The sequence below is a fragment of the Daucus carota genome, chromosome 3 (assembly GCF_001625215.2).
Source record: "Daucus carota subsp. sativus chromosome 3, DH1 v3.0, whole genome shotgun sequence".
NCBI classification, from domain to species: Eukaryota; Viridiplantae; Streptophyta; class Magnoliopsida; order Apiales; family Apiaceae; genus Daucus; species Daucus carota.
In genome coordinates this window covers 37,093,636-37,104,262 of record NC_030383.2, presented here as the reverse complement: position 1 = coordinate 37,104,262, position 10,627 = coordinate 37,093,636, and the positions used below count along the sequence as shown (strand labels likewise).

The following is a 10,627-nucleotide window of genomic DNA, read 5'->3' as shown; positions in this document are numbered from 1 at the left end:
AACAAATAGATCTAGGGCAAACTAACAAGCTTGGGACCACACTACCATTATTATACCGTCACATCAAATTAAAGCAACAAATCAATACAAAACAGTTAGATTAAGGCATCAAATGAATTACCTGAATAATCAGGGCATTTCGCAGCTCCGTATGGGTGCATCTCACTCCTCGTACGCATATACAAGTCCATCGCAAGGCCACAAGCAGTTGAGATCTACGTTTACTGATTTAGAAATTAGGGTTTTCGCTCACAATAACTGTTGAGTAAAGTAAAGGGGTTTTGAGCGCGCCTTTATCTTAATACCCTTCACAGCGAGCTTTTATCTGATATTACGCTTCTACCCCTCCGAAATAATATTTTTAATTAAGTTAACGGCGTAATCCCAACGGCGCTAATGGGAGCCACAATTTCAAAAGGCGGAGTGAAACTCCGGCCACGATATTGCTATTTTTGAACTTCGGCCACAATTATGAAAATTGGTTAAAGTTCAGGCACACCTTTGAAATTTACTCATTAAAAAAATATAAATAGTACATTTATACATATAATAATTATGAACATATTTGTATATTATATATTACGTATATTTTATATATTTTAAGTTATATTGAAAAATGATTTAAGTTAATATGTTATATGTTATAAATAAAATATAAATTTAATACAAGGTATGGTCATAAATTAGGGTTACAAACAAGCTGGAGGCTGACGTGGATAATTTTAGATGTTGGCCGAAGGATCAACAGAAGTAGCGTGCGGCTTTTGCGTAATGTAAAAAAATACCTAACAGACTCTCTGTTGGAGAGACCCATATTTCACTTGTTAGGTATAATGGATAGACACATAGACATTATACCTAACAGGTGATTGGAGATACTCTAACTCTTGTCTTTGTAATAAAAGTCACAAACTACCATTTGGTATTTCATCCATTTCTTGTGACAAACCTCTTGAAATTCTTTATACTGATGTTTTGGGTCTTGTACCTATTACTTCATTTAATAATTTTCGGTATTATGTTGTGTTTGTAGATCATTTTACCAAATACTCTTGGGTCTATCTCATGAAAAATAAATCTGATGTATATTCCATTTTCGGAAAATTTAAAAAGGTTGTTGAAAAATTTTTGAAAACCAAAATCATCATCTGTTTATTCAGATGGACCCGGGGGGGGGGGGGGGGGGGAGTACACAGGCCTGACTTCATTATTACAGTAAAATGAAATTCAACACTTGAAATCTCCCCCATATACACCAGAAATTTAATATAAGGATAAATTTAATTTGAGTGGCATGGTGGAATGAACTAGTCAATTAAAACTTTAACACTTGAAAAACTATGCATTATATAGGACAATCATCGAAGATAGAGTTTTCCTTTCAAATGATTTCTTTATCTTAAAAATTGTAATAAGTTAAAGATATTAAGATTCAGGAAGATAAAATTTGAAAGGGATCCTGGGCTACACCACAAGATTGAAATTTTAATACTAGAAAGTGATGCATAACACCATTAAATTATACTTTATCTTGTCGGGAATGATGAATTGTTTGAAGTCATTGATTCCAGATTTGATGATTTCATGAATTTCTAGAATTCTAATTACAATTTTTCTCGATTTGTGTTTCTTTACTAGCTCATTAATTTATGTTATTATTGTTATATATAGAGTTGGGCTCAATGGAGACCACAGATTATGGAGTCCTTAGAGACTACAAGATCCACCATTAAAATAATCTGACAATTAATGGACATGATTAAATATTTTTGTCCTGCATTTTTGGTAATATTTTTGTCCTGCATTTCTAGTAAACAAAAATTGCAGAACATTGTGGTTTGTAGAATAGATTCTTGGGATATCATGGCTTCAATTGCTGCAAGATCATCGACATGAGTTTTAGTTTTAATTCAAAACTATCTTTATAATTTACAATATTCTTGTCCTGCATTTCTAGTAATGTGATATTAATAATTTGTCTCGTATATTTGTGATAAATCTAAGTGTTATTTTGTCTTGCAACAAATTCAATTCGTTGTACAACAATGACGATGAGTTCAGTGCAAATCATAGGAATGTCCAACTACATCTTTGTTTTGTATGCAATTATTATTTTTATTTGTTAGGATTTCGGTGATTGAACACCAATATTATGGAATTATTATTTTATGTTCTGCAGGATTTAGAAGTACTGCTTGTTTTTCACTGATTTAGAAGTGCATGACAGAATAGGGAGAGAAACGAATGTGCACGACAAATATCTGCAGCCTTTCGATGTGTAAAAAATGGATGATTGTGATTAAGTCTCTGAAGCCTCCAAAAATATAGTCTCCATAGACTTTTCTTCGCTATTATATAAAGATATTAACATACATCACATTATAAAAATTAACATAAAACTAATAATCGAATCTGAAAACAATGTTAGTGATTAATAAAAAAACGAATCTAACATTACTGAGTAGAATAAAAAATATTATAGTTGGGTCATGAGTGAAAGGTTCCTAAAGACACAATAATATGGGTGATGAAAAAAACTCTTTTCCCAATAATTTAATATATATCTATATATTTTTTTCCAATTAACCCGTGATTTTTGAATTAATCACTACAAAATTTCTTAATCGCCCCAAACTACCTTAGGTCGTCTAGGGACTTTCAGAACCCAGATATCGTCCCGGTTCTGTTAGGGGTCATTTGGTTCATGGTTATCTGGAATCAGGTATGGGGTTTGTCCATTTAAAACTCATACCTAATGTTTGGTTGGAAAAAATAAAATTGTAAACCTATACTTTAAACTAGGGGAGAGCGCGGTGCGGATCGGTGCGGTTTTGGGGTAAAACCGCAACCGGAACCGCAAGTCTTCGGTTTTTAAAATTAAAAACCGCAACCGCAACCGAACCGCCGGATCGGTTTCGGTTTCAAAAAACCTCGATTCGGTTTCAAACGTTCGGTTTCGGTTTTAAAACCGCAATAAATAAAAATAAGAGACATACTTCCAAATTAAAATAGTAGATAACTTATGTTGATTCAAGATATATTTCAAAATTAATAATGAACCACATTATTATATTATTGGATTTAAAGAAGATTAGATTACAAGTGAAAACTTATATATTTTGTGGGGATCATGATGGAAGTAGATTAGCGACTCAATTGTAGTGATACTAAAAGAAAATGCTCGGTGGAAGAACTCGTTCGGATAAAAATAATTTTAACAAAACAACCTCAGCACATTTCAACTCCACTTCCTAGTAACCTCCCTTGTCTCCATTTTACTTTGTTCATTACATATTATATATAAATAGTTATATAAATTATGTGTCATATATATATATATATATAATATATTTTAATAATCGGTTCAGTTCGGGTTTTTGCAGTTCGGTTTTGGCCTAAAACCGCAACCGCAACCGTTGTAATCGGTTCGGTTTTTAAATTTTCAGTTTCAAATCAGTTCGGTTTTAGGCGGTTCGGTTTTTATCGGTTTTCACCGGTTTCGATTACGGTTTCGGTTTCAATTCGGTTTCTTGCTCACCCCTACTTTAAACCCCCAAGATATGGGTTTTTGATACCCATGTGGGGAGGTGGGTATGAGATGGAGGTATGAGATTTATTCATCTTTTATTTTATTTTTTGTCTCTATTTAAATAATGAAATATTAATATTTGGTACAAAATTAAATCAGTGATGCAAAAATATATAACAATAATAATTTTATTAATATTTTTAATTAATATAAATTAATAACTTATTTTTTACAAAAATTGTATATATTGATTCCAGCACTCAACCAAACACATGATATCAGATATGATACCTCAAACTCATACCAGCTTAACCCGATTCTTTCTTCCAACCCCATATAACTTCTCGAACCAAATGACCCCTCAGTCATTTCGTATCTTATAAAGATATTAGAATCTGTTCTTGTGACATATGAAATTGGCATATTATAACCTTATCAAAAAATTTAAAACATGACGGAAAAGTTGACATCTTATACTCCCTCCGTCCTCTTTTACATGTTCATTTTCAAAATAAATTTTGTCCCTATTGACATGTCTATTTATACTTTCAAAACAAATCTAATACTCCCTCCGTCCCATTTTAACTGCTTTTGACTTTTTTACACGTATTTTAAGATGTTAAAAAATTACATCTAAACATAATTATTTTTTATAAAATTTATATCAAATAAAAATTTAAAGTCTAAACTTTTATTTGATATAAGAATTGAAATTTTTTATTGAGTGTAGATATTGTTTTTTTACACCTCAATATACGTGTTAAAAAGTCAAACATCAGTTAAAATGGGACAGAGGGAGTAATAGATTTTCAAATCTATCCTCGTAATTTCTACTTTCAATGCTTTACTTATTTAAAATTTAGTTGAATTCACATTTTCAAGACATTAATTAGGGTATTCCATTATTTTCAAGACGTTAGTGAAAGGCATTCAAGAATAAAATTTATAGACTTAATTATATCTTGGTATGTATTTTTTTCTTTCTAAAATGAACATCGAAGAGGAGACGGAGAGAGTACCAATAAATCGAATACAGAGACCAATTAAAATACGAGGATTGGAGTTAAGAAAATTGGCGGCCAATTCTACAGTGGTGTGGACTGTGGAGCACGAAACCTTTTGACCCTGTGCAGAAGCGAGCAAGGAGCAACCTAGTTATTTTGACCTTCGGCTCGGCACTCCTTTTGGTTTTGAGCTGGAGTTGGGAAGATCGACTTGTTTTCAACTAAACATTCTATCATCCCATTCCCACTGCCTCGAAAAAGTCTAATTCCCGAGTATTTTCTGCATGCCCCAGGAGTTTTGGAACAAATACTTATAAATGGTTTAGTTTCGGTTCTTTGAAAGTGTGAACTTTACAATTTTACACAAAACATACGAATTAAGAAAAAATTCCTTCTATATCAAAATAATAATTTGTTCAATTTATCTTGATCAAATTGATCAAGTTAAAACTAGTAATTGCATATATTATATACTAGATATAACCCGTGCCACATTTGTAATTTTTTGTCTATATATTATATTTGATTAAAATAACTGATCATATTAACCGAAATTTTGAATGTTTTGGTTTAATTGACAATAAAAAGATTTATTAGAATATGTTATATATTAAGGAGACTCAATCGACCAATAAATTTATTAATATTTCAGTTTCAATAAAGTAATAATTATAGATCTATGATATTACTTTTAAAGTAATAACATGGAGTAACTAAAATAACATTGTATTTAGTTGAAACATAACATCGATTGTATATTAATAATTATATAAAATAATATTAACTTTTTATATGTATATAGTAAGTGTTATTTTTAGAAAATCTGTTTTTTGGTTAAGAATTTGAAAAAGATAATTTGTTCCGGTTAAAAAGGTAGTTGCTATGGTGTCCAATGTTATTATTAAAAAATTGAGTTTTTTTAGTTTGAAAATCTAAAAAATATAATAGTTTTAATTAAAAAAGAGTATTGATTATATAAGTAGTCTCATAATTCGGACCAAGTACCGACCGATCAAATTTTTAATATTTCGACATTAATGCTATAATATAGATTTAGAAAAATTTTAAAAAATTATATAATTAAAAACTCTCTCGCTCAATAGTTAACATTTGAAGGCTGCATCCCATCATGTGTCCTTGTCATTTTTCGAACTAGTTGAGGGATTTCCATTGATTTTTCTCCGATGAGAAGCCTCAACCGCTTTCTTTCATTTTTATTGATTTTCTTTCAATAAAATCTATTTTTTAAGTATTTGTATGTCTCTTCTTTTGAAGTATTTCGTTATGTTTCATTTAATTATATTTGAGTTTATTCAATGTTAAATCTATTAAAATTGATTATATTAATGTTTTGTGGGATCGAGGAAGGCCGCGTCAAATCTGAGCATGTTGTAATTATGACAAGAGCTAGACCCTACATGTAGATAGCTCGGATGTTGCTCCTCACAACCAAAGATTATTCATTTGTCGGAGGTTTTCACTTTCGACTTGTGTATAACTAATATATCGGGCATGTAGATAGCTAGGATGCCGCTCCTCCGATCTTAATTTATGCAATCAGGGTTTCTAAACACTGGTCTAATAATGTATTTTATGTGATAATGTCAATTACGATATTACTGAGATGTTGGTGCTATGTGTTAAACAATTTGAAAACAAATCTGCCAATTGTTTTTAATATGTTATTTATTTTTCAACCTGTTCGTATCAGCAATTGGGAGTTTGTCCCGATTATATTAACTTCTAGTTAATGATATATATAGTATGTTTCTTTTTTGGAAAAAAATTATATAATTTTAAAGTATATTTTATCTATTTTTTAATATAAATTTCACTTTTTAAAAATTATGAAAGAACTTTTTTTTACAAAAACATTAGACAATTTAACTTTTAAAAAACCGACGCTAAAAATCAAAGAATATGACTTTATGCGTTGGTTAAGTTTAAAACCGACGCTTAAGAGGGTTTTAAGCGACGGTGTTGTAAAATGCCGACACAAAAGGTGCGTTGCAAGAACTACTATTTTTACTAGCGTGTTAAAAAATCAAATAAGATTATTATTTTGATACAGAAGATGTAATATATAAAATAATCAAATCAAGAGATATATTACCCCTCCATCCCATTAATCAATTGTATAAGTTTCTTTTTCAGTGCTCGACACGCATTTTAAGACTCTTATAAAATATAATTTTATTACTTATTTTTAAAATTTTCTTTTTTAGTATAAAAGTATAAATGTTATAGTTTTATATAGAAAAAGAAAATCTTAAAAATAAACTGTAGAATTATATTTTATTGAAGTATTAAAATCCGTGCAGCATCCCCGTCCCCCAATGTATACATGGTTGGGACGGATGGAGTATGAAAATATTTACATAGAACAATAAAAATAACTCAAAATGTAGTATTCTAAAAAAAATGAATTTAATAATCAAGTGAGTCAATAGAGTGAACTCGATATATCAAGTTAGTTACCGAACTCAAAACGGTCTCAAATCAGTCACTTGGGTGAGTTACACATATCTTTAAATATGAGTTGAAGAAGTAAAAATAATATTTATACAGGCTTACACATTATTCTTGAATGTTATCACAACTAAGTACAAGATCATGAATTCTTGTATTTATGATAATATATTTAGATTTTATCAAATTTATTTATCACTTATCTTTTATTAAAATAAAGAAAATAATAACTATATAATATAAAATAAATAGTAAATAAACTTGATATAATCTAAATATATTATTATAAATACTAAAAGTAATAACTTTGTACTTAGTTGTGGTAACATTCAATAATAGTGTGTAAATCTTTATATATAATATTTTTATTCCATTAGCTCATATATAGAGATACATATATATAACTGATTTCAGTGACAAATTTGACACCGTTTCGAGTTCAGTGACCAAGTTGATATATCGAGTCCACTTCACTTTATTATTAAACCAAAAAGGAAAATGCTAGAGACCCCAAAAAAAATCCCCAAAATTTTTTCCCAAATGACGTGTCGAAGTGTGATTGGTTGTTTTCACTCTCATAATAATGAGACCCCCTGCAGATTCATCAATCACCCAATTATAATATTCCAAGTGTTTGCCACGTCATTTGGTAAAAATTTTTGGGGAAAATATTTGGGGTCTCTAGCATTGCTCAACCAAAAAATATGGTGTATCAAAAAAGTTTCCCGATAATGATGACTAGATATCATTTTTGACTCCCAACATCATTCCTTTTAATTTTTCAAAATAAAAATATTTTTAAACAAAAATTATCCTAATTTTTTCACAAACGTCACCCCTGTTATTGAAAATGATAATTATATAAAATTTAATGTGCATATACCCTCATAAAGTAAAATACAGCATATATCCCAGTGATGTTATTTAAAGAAATGTTCGGAAATTTTTTGTGCAACAATGTTGGAATAAATTTTTGTATTGACATCCCAAAACGAAGCTCATTGGTGTTAAAATTCCAGAAGAATTTAAATTCGCAGTAAGTCTTACTTACCAAGAACATCATCAAGAATATTAAAAATGAATGCACCGTACTTTTCAAAATGGGAAAATACCAAAATTATACTCTCTCTGTCTCATTTAATTGTATACGAATCTTTTCAACTGTTCGACACGTATTTCAATGATTTTATAAAATATAGTTCCGTAATTTATTTTTGAGATTTTCTTTTTCTGAATAAAAATATAACATCCAAACTTTAATTCAGAAAAAGAAAATTTTAAAAATAAATTATACAACTACATCTTACAGGAACATTAAAGTCCGTGGTGCGACCCCGTCTCCATATACTACTCCTAGGGACGGAGGGAGTACTTAATTCCTTCAAATGAACAAAACTTAAAATGCAAGTAGAAGGTGTAGGACCCGGAAATTGGAGCCACATCCAGCAATCACCGCCATAGCACTCGCAGTAGGCCCCACCCATCCTATAAAAACCAGCATCTCCGACACACTTCCTTACCTGTCTACAACTCATACTCCTCCAACCATCGCAACTTGCCATTCACACACAAACAGTGAATCAGATCTTGTTATATACAAACACACACGCTCTTCATCCTCCTCGCATTGTGTCAAACAAATGACTCGTGAGTCGGGTGATCCCCAGTTCTGGCTGCCTCCCATGTTTCTGTCTGATGATGTTTTTAAGGAAACGGAGTTGATGCCGAGGCCCCTGTCCCGCTCCAACTCGGGGTTTAGTTCCCCCGGGGATTCTTCCGTGGCGTCCACGAGAACCGAGAGTGATGAGGACGAGTTTCTCACTGAGTTGACGAGGAGACTCACCGGCTCCCTTCACCTCTCCCGTGATATTCGCAAGCCGGAACCAAATCTTGGTCTTATGCCTAGCGACAAAACAGATACGGTACATCTACTACTCTTGTTTTGCATACATAATTTTTGGTTAAATCTCAATAAGTTAATATTTTCGCTATTAAAACATTCTATTTATTTTTCGAAATTGTTCATGTATTATGATTAAAATTTAGTCAAATTTGAATAAATAGATATTCTCGTTATTACAAAATTTTATTTATTTTTTAAGATTATTCATGTCTTAGGGTTAAAAAGACAACATTTTTATTGTTGTTGATATTTAAGAATGTTACTGGATAGTAAAATATGATTATTCATTTATTGAGATTGATTGAGATTATACTCCTGTCCCGTGTTCCTATTATCACAAAATCGCAAAATCGACACGGAGGAAGTATTGAATTTTTTTTGTCAGACGGAAGTATTGAATTTTAGATTATTCATTTATGGAATGTTTTTATTGTAGTTACGGAAGATGCTTGCATCCCCTCAATCCACCCTGAAAGATGAGAAAGCGGGTAAAATAACAAGGCTTGAACAAAATTGTACTAGTGAATATATCCATTTTTGGGCTGCTGCTCAAAAACCAAAACCAAGCCTCGACTCTGTTCCCTCGAACACTAAACATCATGCGCATCACTCCAATCAGCGCATCTTGTATCTTGGAACACCAGGCTTATCTCACTCTGCCTGGCCTACTCTGCAACAATCTCAATCTCATAAACATCCACCCCCTGTTTCTTGGAGCACCAGAGTTGCTCTTCTTAGTAATAATGGTGGATCTTCGGGTACTGGCGTTTTCTTGCCGTTGCCACGTCCTGTTGCAACAACTCCAACTCAAATGCCTCGCGGGAAGCACCCAGGTACGTTAATGAAAATTTCGACACTAATTTTTTTTATTTGAAAATTTTGTTTTTTAAAATAATCTATTATATTAAAATGTGTGTCGAGCCCTTTCCCGACCACAACAGAGAGAGTATATCCATGGTAAAAAAATGAATTCTCTCTGGACCGAAATGTTGTTTAATATTTGGGAGAGTTGATAATGTTAGTCTCCTGTAGCGCTGCCTTTTCGTACAAAATATTTTGTTCGGATGCGTTTTAATTTTTTTGTTGGATGCAGGGGGTCCAAAGCAAAGAAATGTATCGGCAGAGTCAGAGCAGAGAATGGAAATGTCACGGACACCGGCGGCGGTGGATGATGAGATCCGGCTTCCTCAGGAGTGGACTTACTGACTCATTCTAGATCGGATCAATTTACATAAAAAAAGAATGACGAAGAAGAAAGTTAGGGACCGAAATAAATAGTTTACAAGCTGTTACTAAGAAATGATAATAAATTAGGGGGAAAAGTTTTTTGGGTCAGTGTCATAGCGGCAGCTTAAATCTTTTGCGGTACATGTGAAAGATTCTAGTGGATGTCGGTTTTCCCCTGTGTTATTTTATTTATTGGAAAAGAAAATTTTAATACTAATGTGTTTCTAAATTCTTTATTTTAATCCGAGAATTGCTATTATCTCAAAAATTTAGAAATTTATTTTTAAATTTCAAGTGATATATATAAAGAAACCACTAAAACAAAAATTATAATACAAATCAAGAAAAATTATATTTAAACTACATCATGGACCTTTTATATGTCATCACTCACCCTGTATATATTATCACACAGCTAGGCCCATCCTCGCCCCCACTCAATCCACTCCGGCTCGCTAATGGCTCGTCAAAGCTTCGCACAAGTCCTAGACAAGC

General features: G+C 31.6%; 1 protein-coding gene across 1 annotated transcript; it reads left to right on the top strand.

The window, feature by feature from the left end:
* Positions 1–8,419: 8,419 nt before the first annotated feature.
* Positions 8,420–10,374, top strand: LOC108211743 (uncharacterized). The gene is made up of 3 exons (XM_017383421.2): positions 8,420–8,924; positions 9,342–9,738; positions 9,999–10,374. Exons 1-3 carry the CDS (start codon positions 8,643–8,645, stop codon positions 10,109–10,111), a joined length of 792 nt encoding a protein of 263 aa, XP_017238910.1. The 5' UTR covers positions 8,420–8,642; the 3' UTR covers positions 10,112–10,374.
* Positions 10,375–10,627: the final 253 nt, after the last annotated feature.

Coding starts and splice junctions, on each gene's coding strand:
- LOC108211743 (XM_017383421.2), top strand. CDS start 8,643: ATGACTCGTGAGTCGGGTGATCCCCAGTTCTGGCTGCCTCCCATGTTT. Junction 8,925..9,341: donor CTAGCGACAAAACAGATACG/GTACATCTACTA, acceptor TTTTTATTGTAG/TTACGGAAGATGCTTGCATC. Junction 9,739..9,998: donor GCCTCGCGGGAAGCACCCAG/GTACGTTAATGA, acceptor TGTTGGATGCAG/GGGGTCCAAAGCAAAGAAAT.